This window comes from Oryx dammah, unplaced genomic scaffold, assembly GCF_014754425.2.
Source record: "Oryx dammah isolate SB20612 unplaced genomic scaffold, SCBI_Odam_1.1 HiC_scaffold_10, whole genome shotgun sequence".
NCBI classification, from domain to species: Eukaryota; Metazoa; Chordata; class Mammalia; order Artiodactyla; family Bovidae; genus Oryx; species Oryx dammah.
Genome location: NW_024070194.1, coordinates 71,344,491 through 71,363,710, shown reverse-complemented (window position 1 = coordinate 71,363,710; position 19,220 = coordinate 71,344,491). Strand labels below are relative to the sequence as shown.

The 19,220-nt window shown below is 41.8% G+C and overlaps 1 protein-coding gene across 1 annotated transcript in view; it reads right to left on the bottom strand.

Moving 5' to 3' along the window:
- PRKCQ (protein kinase C theta) overlaps window positions 1–14,673 on the bottom strand; it is a 91,326-nt gene extending 76,653 nt beyond the window's left edge. Inside the window, exons 1-4 of the mRNA XM_040248248.1 lie at window positions 14,505–14,673; window positions 14,201–14,330; window positions 9,535–9,734; window positions 5,190–5,250 (exon numbers count right to left, since the gene is read on the bottom strand). Of these exons, the coding sequence (XP_040104182.1) occupies window positions 5,190–5,250; window positions 9,535–9,734; window positions 14,201–14,318 (379 nt within the window). The 5' untranslated portion in view covers window positions 14,319–14,330; window positions 14,505–14,673. The remainder of the gene's footprint in view (window positions 1–5,189; window positions 5,251–9,534; window positions 9,735–14,200; window positions 14,331–14,504) is intronic.
- Between the last annotated feature and the right edge of the window lie 4,547 nt (window positions 14,674–19,220).

Genomic DNA, 19,220 nt, shown 5'->3' with positions numbered 1-19,220 from the left:
CTGACAGATTGGGATTGACATATATACACGGTTCAGTTCAGTCGCTCAGACGTGTCTGACTCTTTGTGACCCCATGAATTGCAGCACGCCAGGCCTCCCTGTTCTCACCAATTCCTGGAGTTGACCCAAATTCACGTCCATCGAGTCGGTGATGCCATCCAGCCATCTCATCCTCTGTCGTCCCCTTCTCCTCCTGTCCCCAATCCCTCCCAGCATCAGGGTCTTTTCCAATGAGTCAACTCTTCGCATGAAGTGGCCAAAGTACTGGAGTTTCAGCTTCAGCATCATTCCTTCCAAAGAACACCCAGGACTGATCTCCTTTAGGATGGACTGGTAAGACCTCCTTGCAGTCCAAGGGACTCTCAGGAGTCTTCTCCAACACCACAGTTCAAAAGCATCAATTCTTCGGTGCTCAGCTTTCTTCACAGTCCAACTCTCACATCCATACATGACCACTGGAAAAACCACAGCCTTGACTAGATGGACCTTTGTTGGCAAAGTAATGTCTCTGCTTTTGAATATGCTATCTAGGTTGGTCATGACTTTCCTTCCAAGGAGTAAGCGTCTTTTTCTTTCTTTTTTTAATTTATTGTTATTATTATTATTATTATTATTTTTTACAATATTGTATTGGTTTTGCCACACATCAACATGAATCCGCCATGGGTGTACATGTGTTCCCAATCCCGAACCCCCCTCCCACCTGGCTGCAATCACCATCTGCAGTGATTTTGGAGTCCAAAAAAATAAAGTCTGACACTGTTTCCACTGTTTCCCCATCTATTTCCCATGAAGTGATGGGACAATGATGCCATGATCTTCGTTTTCTGAATGTTGAGCTTTAAGTCAGCTTTTTCATTTACCTCTTTCACTTTCACCAAAAGGCTTTTTAGTTCCTCTTCACTTTCTGCCATAAGGGTGGTTCATCTGCATATCTGAGGTTATTGATATTTCTCCCCACAATCTTGATTCCAGCTTGTGCTTCTTCCAGCCCAGGGTTTCGCATGAGGTACTCTGCATAGAAGTTAAATAAGCAGGGTGACAATATACAGCCTTGATGTACTCCTTTTCCTATTTGGAACCAGTCTGTTGTTCCATGTCCAGTTTTGACTGTTGCTTCCTGACCTGCATACAGATTTCTCAAGAGGCAGGTCAGGTGGTCTGGTATTCCCATCTCTTTCAGAATTTTCCACAGTTTATTGTGATCCACACACTTAAAGGCTTTGGCATAGTCAATAAAGCAGAAATAGGTGTTTTTCTGGAACTCTCTTGCTTTTTTGATTATCCAGCGGATCTTAGCAATTTGATCTCTGGTTTCTCTGCCTTTTCTAAAACCAGCTTGAACATCTGGAATTTCATGGTTCACGTACTGCTAAAGCCTGGCTTGGAGAATTTTGAGCATTACTTTACTAACATGTGAGATTATACAGTGGAAGTGAGAAATAGATTTAAGGGACTAGATCTGATAGACAGAGTGCCTGATGAACTATGGACAGAGATTCGTGACATTGTACAGGAGACAGGGATCAAGACCATCCCCATGGAAAAGAAATGTAAAAAAGCAAAATGGCTGTCTGGGGAGGCCTTACAAATAGCTGTGAAGAGAAGAGTAGAGAAAAACAAAGGTGAAAAGGACAGATATAAGCATCTGAATGCAGAGTTTCAAAGAATAGCAAGGAGAGATAAGAAAGCCTTCTTCAGCAATCAATGCAAAGAAATAGAGGAAAACAACAAAATGGGAAAGACAAGAGATCGCTTCAAGAAAACTAGAGATACCAAGGGAATATTTCATGCAAAGATGGGCTCGATAAAGGACAGAAATGGTCTGGACCTAACAGAAGCAGAAGATATTAAGAAGAGGTGGCAAGAATACACAGAAGAACTGTACAGAAAAGAGCTTCATGACCCAGATAATCACGATGGTGTGATCACTCACCTAGAGCCAGACATCCTGGAATGTGAAGTCAAGTGGGCCTTAGAAAGCATCACTATGAACAAAGCTAGTGGAGGTGATGGAATTCCAGTTGAGCTATTTCAAATCCTGAAAGATGATGCTGTGAAAGTGCTGCACTCAATATGCCAGCAAATTTGGAAAACTCAGCAGTGGCCACAGGACTGGAAAAGGTCAGTTTTCATTCCAATCCCAAAGAAAGGCAATGCCAGAGAATGCTCAAACTATATACACAGTGCTAGGTATAAAACAGGTAACTAATGAGAACCTACTATATAGCACAGAGGGGAAAAAAAAGAAGGTAATCCATTTGGACTGTAGCCTGCAAGGCTCCTCTGTCCATGGAATTCTCCAGGCAAGAATACTGAAGTGGGTTGACATTCTGTTCTCCAGGGGATCTTCCTGATCCAGGGATTGAACCCAGGTCTCCTGCATCACAGGCAGATTCTTTACCATTTGAGCCACAAGGGAAGCCCTAGGATGTATGTTCAATTAACCTTCTGCTGTGTGACTCAGGGAACTAAAACCGGGCTCTGTAACAACCTAGAAGGGTGGGATAGGGAGGGAGGGTCAAGAGGGAGGGAACATATGTATACCTACAGTTGATTCACGTTCATGTTTGTAGAAAACAATACTATAAAGCAATCATCGTTCAATTAAAAATAAATAAAATTTCGTGTGCATTCTAATTTACATTAGGTGCAAACACATAGTTTTTGATTGTACTTATTCATGCATTGGAGAAGGAAATGGCAACCCACTCCAGTGTTCTTGCCTGGAGAATCCCAGGGACGGGGGAGCCTGGTGGGCTGCCATCTATGGGGTCACACGGAGTTGGACACGACTGAAGCGACTTAGCAGCAGCAGCAGCAGCATACAATGGTACTTAGAATAGTCCAATTCGCAGAGTCAGAAAGCACACTGGTAGATGCCTGGGGCTGTGGGGTGGATGGGTGGGGAGATGGGGATGGGAGTTCATGTTTAATGGGGACAGAGCTTCAGTTTAGGAAGGTGAAAAACTCAGGAGGGTGGGTGACGGTGAGAGCTGCTCAACAACGTGAACGGGCTTAGTGTCTTCGAACAGTACCGTTAAATATGGCTGAAATAGTATATATTATGTGACTTTTAGCACAGTAAAAAGCTTTTTAAAAAATATTTCTTTCAAGTTGGAGAAGATAGCGTAATTATGTATGTCTTGTCAATGAGGTGGAAACCAGAGAGAGAAGAAAAAACTGAAGATGCCAGAGAGGAAGCAGGGCTGGTGTTACAGAGCCGCCAGGGTCGACAGCCAGGACACCAAGAAGGGGGGCTCTCTCAGAGGCCGAGAGCGGGAAGAGGGCTCAGGGAGCAGCAGCCGTGCCCTGAAGCGCAGACACCGGCAGAAGGCACGGGCTCTCCCAGCTCCACCAGGTTAGAAGCTTCCTCAGCAACTCAGAAGGGCTATGGGAATATTTGAGACAGTCACTGAGTGGGAACCACAGGAAAACAAAAGGCGTTTCTAAATGCCAGAGTGAGCCCCACTGAACAGTTCAACACACATGCCCGGAGCCCCTCCTAAGTACTCAGTGAAACAGGAAAATGAATGAGACAAGGCCATCTGCAGCAACGTGGATGGACCCAGCGGCGATCATACCAAGTGAAGTCAGACAGAGAATGACAAATAGCACACGATATCACTTATATGTGGACACTAAAAAAAATGATACAAATGAACTTATTTAAGGAACAGAAACAGACTCACAGACTTAGAAAACAAACTTGTAGTTACCAAAGGAGAACGGCATGGAGGCATAAAACAGGAATGGGCTTAACATACACACATAGACAGATACTCAACAAGGACCTACTGTACAGCACAGGGAACTATACCCAATATTTTGTAATAACCTATAAGAGAAAAGGATATGAAAGTATATATACATGTGTGTGTGTGTGGGGGGGTGCATATATATATATTCAGACATATCTGAATCACTTTGGTCTACACCTGATGCCAGCACAACATTATAAATCAACTATACTTTGAAAAAAAGATTGAAGAGTGGTAGCATTTGATTCATTTACACAGCATTTTGACAACAGGATATAAATGCAACAGGAAGAACTGACAGGCTGTCTAAAACACCATGCACACGGCTCGTAAATTAACTTCTATGAACGGTGTCTGTGTGTGAGATGCAGGGAAAGTCTTCAGTGACACATTTTTTTCCTTGCTTGTTCCTAAAAGCATTTGAGACAACTAATGTGAAGCATTAGTACTCTGTTCTTCTAGAGCTAAGGGAAGTATTTATCAGCTTCTTATTCATTTTGTATTCTGATGGTGTGACCATGTGTCATATCACACCATTTATACACAGTGTGTACACACAGGGCAACACATTAGCAGAACGTTTGGTGTTTACAGTAAATTCCCAAATGAAAATATAGACAGACTAGAAAAGCCCTGGGCATGTGCCTTCACACCATGTGAAAAATAAATGCTGGACTTCCTTGGTGATCCAGTGGTTAAGAATTTCCCTGCCAATGCAGGAGAAGGCAACGGCAACCCACTCCAGCACTCTTGCCTGGAAAATCCCATGGATGGAGGAGCCTGGTGGGCTGCAGTCCGTGGGGTCGCTAAGAGTCGGACACGACTTCACTTTCACTTTTTACTTTCCTGCATTGGAGAAGGAAACGGTAACCCACTCCAGTGTTCTTGCCTGGAGAATCCCGGGGACGGGGGAGCCTGGTGGGCTGCCGTCTATGGGGTCACACAGAGTTGGACATGACTGAAGCGACTTAGCAGCAGCAGGGAAAACAGGTTTGATCCCTGGTCTGGGAATATTGCACATGCTGCAGGGCAACTAAGCCCGTGCACCACAACTACTGAGCCCACACTCTAGAGCCTGTGAGCCACAGCTGCTGAGCCCATGCACATAGAGCCAGAGCTCTGCAGCAAGGGGAGCCAGCTCAATGAGAAGCCTGCCCACCTCCACAAGAGAAAGCCTGAGCACAGCCGTGAAGACCCGGTGCAGCCAAAAATAAGATTTTTCCAAAGTGAACACTATAAATGTTTTATATTTCTGTGTGTATCTGGTCCCACAGAGTGTACATTCAACTCGTGCTTGAGCATCATTGGAGATTTTAAGGAAATTCCTTGTGATTCCATTTTGTTTGCTTTCGAAAAAGTGAACTAAGTTGCAAAGGAGAAGAGACATGCCCACCTCATCCCCAAATAGGAATAAGAAATGTCACTTGCCACTCATTTCCAGAAAGTATCTTGCATTCATCAGCATTCGGCCTTGAGGTTTCAGCTCTAACTGGTGGAAGGAAGAAAAGAGACACGGGTCAGAGTATGAGGCAAGCGCTGAGCTGAACGACATCCCAACTGAGGAGCTGGGTGAGGCAGGAGATTTCCAGCACAGCTCTGTTCCTTTCCATCTTGCTCACTCATATTATCATCAAAATAGCACAGCATCCACAAATATAACCTTTCTTTTATCAAAACACCTCAGCAGCTCATGAATTTGATTTGGAGATCAAAACTTCCTTAAGGCCATGTCCGACTTTCTGCGGCCTGATGGACTGCTGCCTGCCAGGCTCCTCTGTCCATGGAATCTCCCAAGCAAGAATACTGGAGTGGGTTGCCATTTCCTCCTCCAGGACATCTTCCTGACCCAGCATCTCCTGAGTTGCAGGCGATTCTTTACTGCTGAGCCACCGGGGCCTCTAGGTTAATAGGGGTATTAAATGGGAGTGGCCTTTTACTTTCACATGGAGAACCTGCTTCCTTTGCAAAGTGCCGGACCATCTGCCAAGGGAAATTTTAATTAGATTGGTCAAGGAAGGGATTAAGAATATATATATTTCAGTATGATTATGTAGAAGGGACCAGACAAAGTGACCTGTTAAGGGATGATGCAGATTACGTGATGTGATGTAAGGGACACATGGCAAATCTGAGAAGACCTGACTAACCACTAATAATATAACTAAACTGTAACACAGCATTGCTCACATGCTAAAAAGAAAAAAAAAAAGGTGAACTGAAGCCCATTGCTGATCATTACATCTATGGATCACTAGAATAACTGAAAAATAGCAAGAAGGGTCTGGTTGAACTCAAGACTGAATATGAATCATGATTAAATAATTCGAAGTCATGGTGATCTGGTACCTTCCACCAGACCTTTAAAGATATTGGAGAAACTGACATAATAATGCCAATAATGCCAATGGTACAGCATCACTACTATTAGAATTTTATGATGTGACAAGCTTGTACCACTTGCTTAACTAAACATTCCATGAAAGCTTCAATTTGTTCTTGTTGTTCAGTTGCTGTGTCTGACTCTTAAATGGCTTAGATTAGTGAAAAGAGAAGGGCCTTTGACATCAAGTACATATACCATTATTCTCTGGTTTATGGAATACTAAATAATGGAGGCAAAAATAAAACTCGAAGAACAAGGGATAGGGGCTCATTCCCAGAGGAAGTGGGAAAAACTGGTACCAGGTGACTGCAATGCTATCAATATTCAGGAATTAGTGGTGATAGAAGAAATTAAATCAGTGAGCTGCTGAAAAAACAGCCTCCACAGAAAGTCAGATTCCATCACATTTATGAGTGAGTGGGGGATAACCACACCAACAGGGAAAACCCTGGGAAAGCAGAAACAAAATATCAATGTTTGGAAACTAGATGGTGACTGTGGAAGTAAGAGGCAATTCTGAGAAAATCTTTTTTTTTTTTTAATAGAGAAACTAATTTTAAGAAAGCAGATTTCAACAGAAGCAAGGGAAACTAAGTCCAAAGCAATCTGTTGATGCTTAAACATGATAAATAAAAGTGAACTAGGAAATAACCTTGAACATAACAAAGGCAGAAAATATAAGAAGGTTGCCAGTAGTTAAATGTGGATCCGAGGGCTTCAGTTCAGTCGCTCAGTCTTGTCCGACTCTTTGTGACCCCATGAACTGCAGCACGCCAGGCCTCTCTGTCCATCACCAACTCCCAGAGTTTACCCAAACCCATGTCCATCGAGTTGGTAATACCATCCAACCATCCTATCCTCTGTCATCCCCTTCTCCTCCTGCCCTCAATCTTTCCCAGCATCAGGGTCTTTTCCAATGAGTCAGCTCTTCGCATGAAGTGGCCAAAGTACTGGAGTTTCAGCTTCAACATCAGTCCTTCCAAAGAATACTCAGGGCTGATCTCCTTTAGGATGGACTGGTTGGATCTCCTTGCAGTCCAAGGGACTCTCAAGAGTCTTCTCCAACACCACAGTTCAAAAGCAACAATTCTTCGGCACTCAGCTTTCTTTATAGTCCAAATCTCACATCCATACATGACCACTGGAAAAACCATAGCCTTGACCAGACGGACCTTGTTGACAAAGTAATGTCTCTGCTTTTTAATACGCTGTCTAGGTTGGACGGATATCCTATCCTTCCAAGGATCCGAGGGCTTATGCCTCAATAATCCCAATATGCAAAAAACATGGAAAGTCTGACAAGAATAAACTTAAAAAAATGTCTTGGCAAGAAAGCAAATGCAACTTTAAGAGGTATAAATAGAAAAACAACTTGTTTGTCAAGGATGAATAATAAAAGAATTTAAAAAATAGTTATCCCTTTATTCATTGAAAAGGAAATCAATAGTATGCTACTTTAAAAATTAGAGATTTGGTGACTCTTCCCTTTTAAAAAAATGAGGCAGAAAGTGGAAAATAAATGGGAATAGGAAAAAAACAGAGGAAGATTTTCTCTAGTTTCTCTCTTCTTTCTCTGAGCCTGGTCAAATGCTCTATGACTCAGAGGTATCTGCAGCCTCACCCTCTCCCCCAACAGGTCTGTGTAAACTTTTACCACTAAGTCACATGCCTGTGACATTACCCACTTATTTATCCACTTCCTATTTGCACAACCAGCTACCTAAGAGGAATTCTGTTTCTGTGATCTCTCACCAGGCTGAATGAGTTCCCAGACACCCTGAACTAAATTATCTAAATACATCTAAGCATGGGGACTTTAAGAAAAAAATCTTGACATATCGTTATCTTTAAAGATTACTTTAGTGATGCAAGCAAAGATAGATATACTTTCCTAAAAAGTACCTCTCTCTCTTGCTCTCTTTTTTTAAGGTAAAAAATATACAATTGACACAAAAATCTGTTTTAGGTTTATATTATTCCCATTTTGAAACCTGGCATTTGAAAATCTTTTGGCTGGAGTTCTTAAGAATCTGAGTTATATGAAATATGAAGCTGAAAGGTAAGAGTCTTCTCCTTTGCATAAAGGATGCAAACACTTGAAAACACTTTTTGGGTTTCAGCTCTTACAAAAGCAGCTTTTATTCATATGTTTTCTTTAATTTTTATACCCCAGAAATTTTCATAGGAATTTTTTATGCTTTCATAGTTTACTTCTCCCTTTAACTTCATAACTATTTTGGTAACAAATGTTTAGAATCAAAGTTTTCAAAAATCTGTGTGGTAACATGAGTTGTGTATAATGTACTTTTTAGAGCAAAGTAAGCTAATCCTGAGGAGAAGGCCATGGCACCCCACTCCAGTACTCTTGCCTGGAAAATCCCATGGACGGAGGAGCCTGGTAGTCTGCAGTCCATGGGGTCACAAAGAGTCAGACATGACTTCACTTTCACTTTCACTTTTCACTTTCATGCATTGGAGAAGGCAATGGCAACCCACTCCAGTGTTCTTGCCTGGAGAATCCCAGGGACGGCGGAGCCTGGTGGGCTGCCATCTATGGCGTCGCACAGAGTTGGACACGACTGAAGCAACTTAGCAGCAGTAGCAAGCTAATCCTGAATATTCATTGGAAAGACTGAAGCTGAAGCTCCAATATTTTGGTCACCTGATGCGAAGAACCCACTCACTGGGAAAGACCCTGATGCTGGGAAAGATTGAAGGCAAAAGGAGAAGGCGGTGGCAGAGGATAAGATGGTTGGATAACATCACTGACTCAAGGGACATGAGTTTGAGCAAACTCGGGGAGATAATGGAGGACAGGGGAGCCTGGCCTGCTGCAGTCCATGGGATCACAAAGAGTCAAATACGACTGAACATTGAACAAGAAGCTAAGCAAATGCACTATGACTAGAAAAAATTACAGGGATTGAGATATTAAATGGATCTTGGCTCTCTTCTCACTTATCTATCCAGCATCCTGTCTAAGATAGTTTATCAAGGTATCATGTAGGTATCTAAATATCTTGATATTCACGTGATATCTTGATACACAGATCACAGGTAGGTTCCCACGCTATGAAAATTTTGTGGTATTTCCAAGCTGACTTTAACAGTTATAGATCAGTAACAGTTCTTCACACCCTAAGAGACCTTATTTCCTTTACCCAAGAATCAAAGAAATGTGACTATGCTAGTATGTTCTACAGTCCACAATGAATACTCATCGTCACAGTCAAGTCACCAATGAGTCAGTGGTAGGGAGTCCGTTTCCTCGAGGCCTTCAGGATGTCAGCCTTCAGGATGACATTGAAATTTTGTACCAGTCGTCAGCTGCGATGGTGTCTCACTTCATGGAATATACACATAAGTGAAGCCCATGCCTTGGCTACTTACCCATATTTCTGTCTTCCCGTTGTTTTTCCTGCATCTCTCGGCCAGGGAGTAGAGCTCCACGGTGGTCTCGGATATCAGGTCCACGTTCTTGCCCTTCACGATAATCTGCATCACTCGCCCCTTGTTGATGTGGGCGTCGAAAGTGCTGTCCCAGGGCGGGTACATGGTGGGCTTTTTCTGGATGTACATCTGCCCATTCTCTAGGAATGGAAAGATATGTTCTCATTACGCTTTCAGCCTGTTCTGGGAAATAATTCACCCATTCCCTCTGCTCTCGAGGACTATATAAGTCTTCAAGGCGGACGACAATAACACATACGATTAGAATTAGAGACACTCAGAGAATGAACTCATGGTTACCAGGGAGGAAGGATGGGGGGGGAAGGGATAGTTAGGGAGTTGGGGATGGACAAGCACACACTGCTATATCTAAAATGCATAACCAACAAGGTCCTACTGTATAGCACAGGAATCTCTGCTCAGTATTAGGTAGCTGTGTGGATGGAAGAGGGATTTGGGGGAGAATGGATACATGTATACATGCATGGTTGAATCGCTCTGGTGTGCACCTGAAATTATCACAACATTGTTAATTGACTATACTCCAATAAAAAAATAGTAAAAAAAAAAAAAGAATTAGAGATAAAATAGAACAAAATGAGATGGTTCCAAGGTCTACATGCAAGGTAATGTACTAAAACTTGGAAGTCAACCTGGATAATTTATGCAAATAAATCTGGCATCTTCACTGGCAATTCATCAGCTGCTTCTTTTGAAGTCTGAACATCTGAGCAAATATAAAGAACCCAGCAGCTAAGCCTGGTATGCTTGGTAGAGGACAGTGACCTAGATTCTCCCCACCCCCCTTTTTTTTAACAGGTTATATACTTTTATGCCTTTGGGGATTTTTCTGTGTTAATGTAGTAACGGTGGACACATGACTGTTCAATTTCACTGGTATCTAGTAAAAAAAAAAAAAAGATAATATAAAACTACTGTGTGTTGATTTGAAAAAGACAGTGACTTAATTTCAGGCTTATACTGAGTGTTCTTTTAGAAAGATATTTTAAAATTTTCCACTCAACATAAATACCTTTAATAGGCAAAACCTTTAAAATACCATGAACCATTATTTTCTTCTCAAAATGAGGATACATTTTAACATAAACCATGCACCCTAAGCAAAAACTAACAAGTATCTCAGAGAGGTGGAGGTCATCATCCCCGGAGTCAGTGACGCAGGCTGCAGAGGGCTGGCAAATGGTTAGTGACAGGAACCAAGGGCAGGATGATGGAGTTTAAGGGAACCATCCCAGAACCACCAGGGGAAGTGAGTACTAGTGGGATTCAGCAGTGTTGCCCTATCCTCCATCCACACTGGATTCTCTGTAGCATTTATGCTCTAGTCGTTGCAGGAGCAGAAAACTGCAGCTGTATTTCAGGGTTTCTTTCTTGTGACCCTAAGCACATGAAGCGGCAGTCCGAGCAGAGATTTATCAGAGATGTTGATAAAGCAAAAAGAAAACGCCACTGAAAGCAGGGAAACAAAGCAGTTCTAACTCTTGACGCATGATGCTGAAACAGAACAGGCATCAGGCATTTGCTAAATTATTCTTTGGGAGGTATACAAGGATTTGAATAAGCTGAAACCTCACACTGTAGGTAAACCTGGCTGTGAGAGGTATAAACTCTAGCAATGTTGAGCATGGAATTGGAAGGGGAATATTTTTATGGTTTGTTTAATAGAAATTTAACTCAGGATTAGACTTAAAAAAAAAAAAGCCATGGCAATATTAGTGATCAGAGTAATGTTTTACTTCCACAGGCTTCAAGCTACCTCTCAAAATTCCTTTATCTTCTTCCAATCATTATCATTCAGCACACCCAGGAAACGGACAGAAATTCCCATAGCAAGGCATTTTTCACACTTTCATTCAGTAGACTGTCATCATTTACAAAGAGAACAAGCACTCAAGATCCTGTCTATTTACAGTGGGGTTTACTATTTTCAAAGGCTCCTAGACTGACAGCACTGTGTCCTATTTGCTCCTGTTCTTTGCTTTATGTAAAATGCAGCCTTAACCTCCCAAACACAGAAACCTGCTAAAACGCTACGGAAGTAATGTTTTAAATACCATGTTCAGAGAGATTTCTTTTCAGGACAAAACTAAAACAAAATGAAAAAAACAAAAACTTCCGCACTCCACAGGCTAACCTTTCAGAAAAACAAACTTCTTTTCCAACATGTCCTCTTGATTCATGTGGCTGATTAGACCAAGTTCAAAGGCAAGGCCAAAAGAAGAAATAGATACTTAAAAAAAGGCTCCCAGGAGGCAAATGTCAGTGAGACCTGTGGATGTAAAGGGAACCAGATCCAAGGGACCCATTAAGTCAAAATGCAGCTTTGAAAAACTCAGACATTGCACACTTCAAAGATTTCAGTGACATTTGAAAGGTTTTAGATTGGGAGCAAGTGCCATTCTCACTGTTAACTAAACAGGAGAGAGATCTGGGCAGAAGGGAACTCAAGATGATCAGTCAGTCTCCTCCACTTTGATGTGCTCCTGGGGCTGGAAGGCAGAAGCCAGTTGAGCACAGAGAAGTCTTTTAAGGGAAAGAAAAGCCAGCATCCAGGATTGGAAACCCCAGGGTTCTGAGCTGGACACATCCAGCTGGAGGTCATCACCTGCAGAATGAGGTTCCTCTTGCACCCGGGAACGTCACTTAATTTTTCTTTTTCAAGACTACCTTCTTCTCTCCATCTTTCTCTCCAGCCCCAATTCTCTCCCCACACAACCCTGCTTTGATGTCTTCACTTCACATGACTTACTATGTGACCTTTCTGTTTTTTGCTTATCTTCTGCTAGGAGAGGAACTCCGAAGGAAAGGAATGTCTTCTGGCCCAGTATACAGTAGGTGCTCCATAAATACTTTCTCTGTAAATGCACTGTAGTGGCTCCTAATCGTTCCTGTGGCTGCATCAGTGGCAATCAGACTTCCCTATAAAGTGTCATCTGCTAAAACCAGAAAATGTGTGTAGAGAGGTAGGGAAAGGCAGGGAGGCTGGGAATACCATGGGATATAAACTTCATCCTGCTTTTTATTTCTTCCTTTTCTTTCTGTTTTTAGAAAGTCCATGATAACTTTAAAACACAGAGGCAGGGATCAGACAGGGGAGGAGCAGTTTAAGTGATCATGAAGATATTCTAGACAGAATAGGATTATCTTATTTTTCCTGAGTGACACTGTTTATTCACATTATCATTACTAATGTGCTTCAGGAAATAAATTGGTTTAAATATTATCAAATTTTCTTTAAAACATTTTAGCAGTCACTTCATTAGACAATTTAGCTTTATGTTCATTCATTCTTCTAAATGGAAGAAGTATTCCAAATGTCCATTCAATACTCATTTTTTGTCTGTTCACTTATTACAATGTACAGTGATGTTAATTACTATCTCATTTAGAAAAATTCCTTGACTCCATGGTACTACCATGCTCAAATGTGCACATTAGTTACATTGCTGTACCAGTAATTTAGACAAGTCAGAGTAGGATGATTTTAATGGAAAGATCTAAACCCATGAAGGAATCTTGGAAGACTGTCATGCTTTCCCCCTCTCCATGAAATTTTCATGAATATTTAAATCTGACAAAATTCTTTAACTCACCTGGGGTCTTAGTAAAGGAAGGCTTCTGAAATTTGAACCCTAATTGCTAATCCTATACTTTTTGTACAATTAATCTGAACTTGGTCAAAGAAGCAGTAAAATATCTTTGGTGTTAAGTCTAAGACAATGGAATAGTACTCAGTCATAAAAAGGAATGCATTTGAGTCGGTTTTTGTGAGGTGGATGAACCTAGGTCCTGTTATACAGAGTGAAGTCAGTCAGAAAGAAGAACACCAATACATTAACGCATATATATATGGAATCTAGAAAAATGGTACTGATGAACTTATATTCAGGGCAGGAATAAACCTGCAGATACAGAAAAGAGACTTTGGACACAGTAGGGGAAGGAGAGGGTGTCACAAATTGAGAGCGTGGCATTGAAACATATACGTTACCATATGTGGAACAGCTAGCTAGTGGGAAGCTGCTGTATAGCACAGGGAGCACAGCTTGGTGCTCTGAGACAGCCTGGAGGGGTGGGAGGGCGGTCCAGAGGGAGGGGACATATGTCTACTTAAGACTGATTTACGTTGTTGTATAGCAGCTGCCAACACAATATTCTAAAGTAAGTATCCTCCAACTAAAACTTTTCAAAATGCAAGACGATGCAGACTTTATCTATAATCATAGAAAGCAATCAGAAAATACTGTACCATGTTCTACTCTAGCTCATTAAAGTAGGTTTTTGGTTTTTTCCCTTCGTTAACTCTGCACATAATGTCCTCAACTCATTCCTCCTTTCCTTCGTTTATGTGGAAAATGGGACCATGACCTAGAACATAAGGCAGGCGACCAGGTCTAGTTCAGAGGCCGTTACTAAGCCCATGTGCCTCTGAGGAAGCACTTGGCTTCTCTGGGCATAGCTTCCTGAGCTGAAAAGTCAGGTTGAGTCAGGCGACCTTGAAGATCCTGGAAGGCCTTGCTTCCCAGTTCACTGCAGGGGCTTCCTTCTCCCCCGCCCCTCACGCCCAGCACCCACTCAGGCTTACCTGATTCAACATACTCTTTGACCAGCACGGCACAGTAAGGGTTAACCGCCTCACCCTGGCAGGACTGGCAAGGCCCACAGTCGAAGTTGGACAAACCAATTCGGAGAAACGGTGACATGATGCTCACTCCCTGCAAAGCGACAGAAGGCAACAGCTGCTTGAAGACTGTAAAATATATTATTCTGGGTGTTGCATCCCTCTTAACCAGTGCTTTATCTCTGAAAGCCAGAGCCTCAAGTGGCTCGACTATCCGTTCAAACAAATGTTTTACTTCCCCTTCTGTACGGCGCATTATTGGGCTCACCCCAAACCGCAGGCTGATGTGCCAGAGAAAGCGGTGTCCTGGACTAAGGTTATTTAACCTTGTCAGTTAGACCTAAGTCCCACTCTTAATTGAATGGAGTTATATTTAATAGTTGCAGAGAGACACAAAAGCATTCCAACACTTCATTTCTTCTATTAGCCAAGTAGGTACCCAGGAAACAACACAGTAATAAGAAAATGAGTTTATAAACAGTGAGTCTATTTTAGTCTCAGCAGTTAAATATGACACTGTGAAATTCTTACGTGGGCTATTTGTGTATGTGATGGAATGGGCTCTGGGCGTTTATTTAGCAGCTGATCTGTTTACTTTAGACACACACAGAGATATATATATATCTGTGTCTGCATGTGTGTGTATGTATTTAAAGAGCTTTTGAACAGTTTGAACCACTTAAAAACCCTAAATCACTGACCACCATGAAACAGCAACTTCATTGTGGAAAGAGAAACAAAGGACTTTGTAAAAGTCACAGATCTAATAATTACACTTTCCGGGAGATGTTAGTGAAAATCATCTTAGTGTTGGCTACAGAGTCAGGGATTCTAGTCTGATTTTTCATCTACTGTTCCTTTGTTTGACCATTTACTTCAACTAAAGCTCCCTCCCTTTTTTACCTACTTTTTCATGAGGCTTCATGAATCTGAAACTATTACCCGGTATCAATAATTAGTGATAAAATTACACTCTTGCTTCCTGTCTCTTGAACAGATTTCACCTCATGAATTTTCCAAAACATTCTTAAGGAAGCCAAAGGGAATGTGCATTGGCCAAAAAGTTCATTTGGGTTTTTCTGTAAGAGGTTATAGGAACTTTTTGACCAACCCAGTAGAAAGCATTGGCTGTCTTTCTTATCTTTGTGGAAAAGAAAAAAACTACTCAGAGTAACAGGCTCCCAGATGCCATGATCAATGACGCAACTGGGGGTCTCGAAGCCGTCATCTGAAGCCAGCAGAGCACGGGAGATCGCCAGTCCTCTGGGCCTCTGGAATGCTGCTGGCCTTCAGGTTTTTTGTTTGTTTTTAACCAACAGGGAGACATATCAGGGGCCCTTGACAGCTGCTGTTAATTTCATGGAGATTAAGAGAGCCCCAGTGTCCTGCAGTTCAGCAGGTTTAAATAAAAGAGATGGTCACAGAATCATCCCGATTTGTCTCATGTTCCTCTGAAACACATTCCCATGAATCAGCAGTGAGATGACTTCCAGGTTTGTCTTTAGGGAGCCCCCTCACCCTCTGAGCTTAGAACTCTTGGGTAGAAGCCTGTCTAAGAAATGAGAATTCTCCAGAGAAAACTTGAGACCACCCCCCCCACCTCTCCCTCCGGGGTTCCTGGGTCATGTAGATCTTTCAGACAAATTTATACTCTTCCACTGATCAAGCCAAGAACTGGCATCATTTATGGGACTATTTACCACGTGTGGACTTTTTGAAGATTTCCTCAAAACAAGCTGAAGGTAAGCAATTCATTCGGACTGGAGCCCGGAGGGATCAGTGACTCGTAATGTCTGAGTTACAAGCACTCTGACCTTTCCTGACGATGTGTCACTTTGCTATTTCCAGGCTGGGCTCAGAATTAGGCAACAGCGCTCAACGAGCACCTGGGAAAATCTGTCTGGGGAACAAACAGAAGGCGGTAGGGTCTGCAAGGGCTCTATCATTGCAAGGAAGTGAGTTGCAGTGAAACCCCCTCCTCCCGCAGGGCTGGCGTAGACATCACCCGATGTCCTATCCACAAGCGATCCAGGCTCCCTTGCCAGTCTGCCTGCCCTATCCCCTCACACATGGGCATTTTGCCCATCTGCCCAATGCATCCATCTATCTGGTAGCAAAGCCAATGCCTCTGGTTCTAAAGGCCTGGTCCCAGGGATGGCATCTGACATTTAGAAAGCAGAACTGGCATTTGTGTGCTTTACCTCACACGTCGTTCAGTAAAGCCTCAAGCTCAGGGGTGCCTTTTTAAGGCAAAAGGTAGCATTTTATTCCTGAGCTACTCAGAATCTTCTCTCCTCCTGTATCATGTCCTGGCTATTGTAAACGGTGCTGCTACTATCAATGGGGACCTAGGGTGTCACACAGAGTGAAGTAACAGGAACAAATACAATGCAGAGATACATGCAATCTAGAAAAATGGCACGTGAAAGCGAAAGCTGCTCAGTCGTGTCTGACTCTGTGACCCCATGGAATTCTCCAGGCCAGAATGCTGGAGTGGGTAGCCGTTTCCTTCTCCAGAGGATCTTCCCAACCCAGGGATCAAACCCAGGTCTCCCACACTGCAGGCAGATTCTTCGCCAGCTGAGTCACAAGGGAAGCCCAAGAATACTGAAGTGGACAGCCTAACCCTCTCCAGCGGATCTTCCCAACCCAGGAATCAAACTGGGGTCTCCTGCATTGCAGGTGGATTCTTTACCTACTGAGTTATCAGGGAAGCCCCAGAAAAGTGGTATAGATGATCTTACTTGCAAAGCAGAAATAGAGACACAAACGTGGAGAACTAATAGATGGATACTAAGGGGGAAGGGAGGGTGGGAGGAACTGGGAGACGGTGATTGACACAGACTGCTGATACTCTGTATAAAGTAGATACCTGATGAGAAGCTACTGTGTAGCACCGGGAACTCTGCTCAGTGCTCTGTGGTGCTCTGAATGGAAAGGAAATCCAAATGGGAGGGGATACATGTATACACATGGCTGCTTCATTTTGCTGTACAGTAGAAACACAACATTATAAAGCAACTATACCCCAATAAAAATTGATTAAAAAACAGTAATAGGCGATTATCATGAAATGAAGAAAATACGTCAAGTTAGTAAAACTCTCCTTACCTGAGGCAAACTGCATTCAATATTTTGATGGATTTTCTCTAGTCTATTTTAATTAATGGGTTTTGTGTTTTTGTTTTATATTCTGTGCTCCTACTGTTTGTATGAGATTATATCTGACTTTTAATTTAACATTTTATCATGAAGATTGTCCAAGTTACTATGCCATCTTCCTAAGCATCCTTTTAATTCTTGCATGATATCCCATTGAGGGACAGCTCCATTATCTGCTTTATTAAAGTCTTATAGTTACATACAAAGATTGTGTCCAGTTATTCCATAATAGAAATTAGCTGATAAGTACCTTTTACAATTTTTTTAATTTAGGAAGATTGCATCAGACTAGGTCACTAGAGAACTCCAATATTACTAGATCAAATGATATTACTATTTGTAAGAGATTACTATTTAAAGAAAATAACAAAAGGGGAAAATATCTGTAGTAAATGTAACAGAAAATAAGTGATCATCATCCTTATATAATAAGTATACACAAATGTGTAGGAAAAAATACCCCAAACCACTACCCATGACCCAAGTAAATAAGTGACAATGTCACAAATATATAAAATACAAAAAACATAGTTGTAACTAGTTTGTAGGAAAATTTCCAGCCTTGTGAGCAATTCAAGAAATGCAAAAACAAATCAAGATACTATATAATTGCATTTATGTGACATTCTTGAAAAGATAAGCTACATGGGAGAAAAAAAATCAGCAATTAGCAGACAGGATGTGATTATAAAGGAATGGCATGAGCAGGTTAGGGGGGATGGTCTAACTGTTTTATAGCCTGGTTGTGGTGGCAGTCACAGAAATCTAGACATAAATACACAGAATGATTCACCCAAAATAAATGTCAATTTTTCCTCATGGTAACTTAAGAACCAAAATAAAGATATATGCTACTAGCATTTCAAGGCATAGATTATAAATTCAGAGGTTATATAAAGAATATATATTAAGAAATGGAGAATCCATATAATAAAATACTGAATTAAAATCTGAAGTAACCAAGAACAGCCTCAATTTACTAAAGGTGGTCAGAGTCTTTAAAAAAAAAAAAAGAACATTTTTCACTCTATAACATTTAAACACTCCTGAAATTTTGCATTTTGGTGCAAATAGCTGAAAAAAAAGTAACATTAGCATTTAACAATACATTTTCTTTGAGGTATATTAATATTCAATTCAAACTAAAATAATAACTCAAATACTTAAAATATAAAATAAAACAATAACATTACTTTACCTGGGCAATTAGCAAATATTTTTCGAAGTGCTCTTAGCTAACACTGGCAAGGACAACATGCATCAAATGCTATCTTATCTGTTGTGAGCATAAATTTCCACAGTTCTGTTGAACACACACACACACACGCATGTATGTATATGTATATATGCAAATCTCAAGAGCTAAGAAGATATGTAATAAGCACATGAAGATGAAATTAACATGAAAGAGAATGGGATGACTTGTGCTCAGAGCGGATGGTAAGGGAGAAGGGGGATTCCAAGGAGAATTACTCTTGTACAGAAATACAGGCACTGGAATCTCATCCATCAGGACCGTCCTCTCCCAGTCTCTCTACGGAGTGTACATTTCATAATCTCTTTACTGCCAATCTCAGTGACCTTGCTTTTTACAACAAAGAATGTGTGTGTGTGAGTGACTGGCCGTGACTTCCCTGGGGGTCCAGTGGTTAAGAATCTGCCTGCCAGTGCAGGGGAAATGGGTTCAATCCCTGGTCTGAGAAGACTCCACATGCCGCAGGGCAACTAAGCCTGCACACCACCGAGCCTGCATGACCTGGTGCCCATGCTCTGCAACAGGAGAGGCCACCGCAACTAGAAGCCTGTGTGCCACAACTAGAGA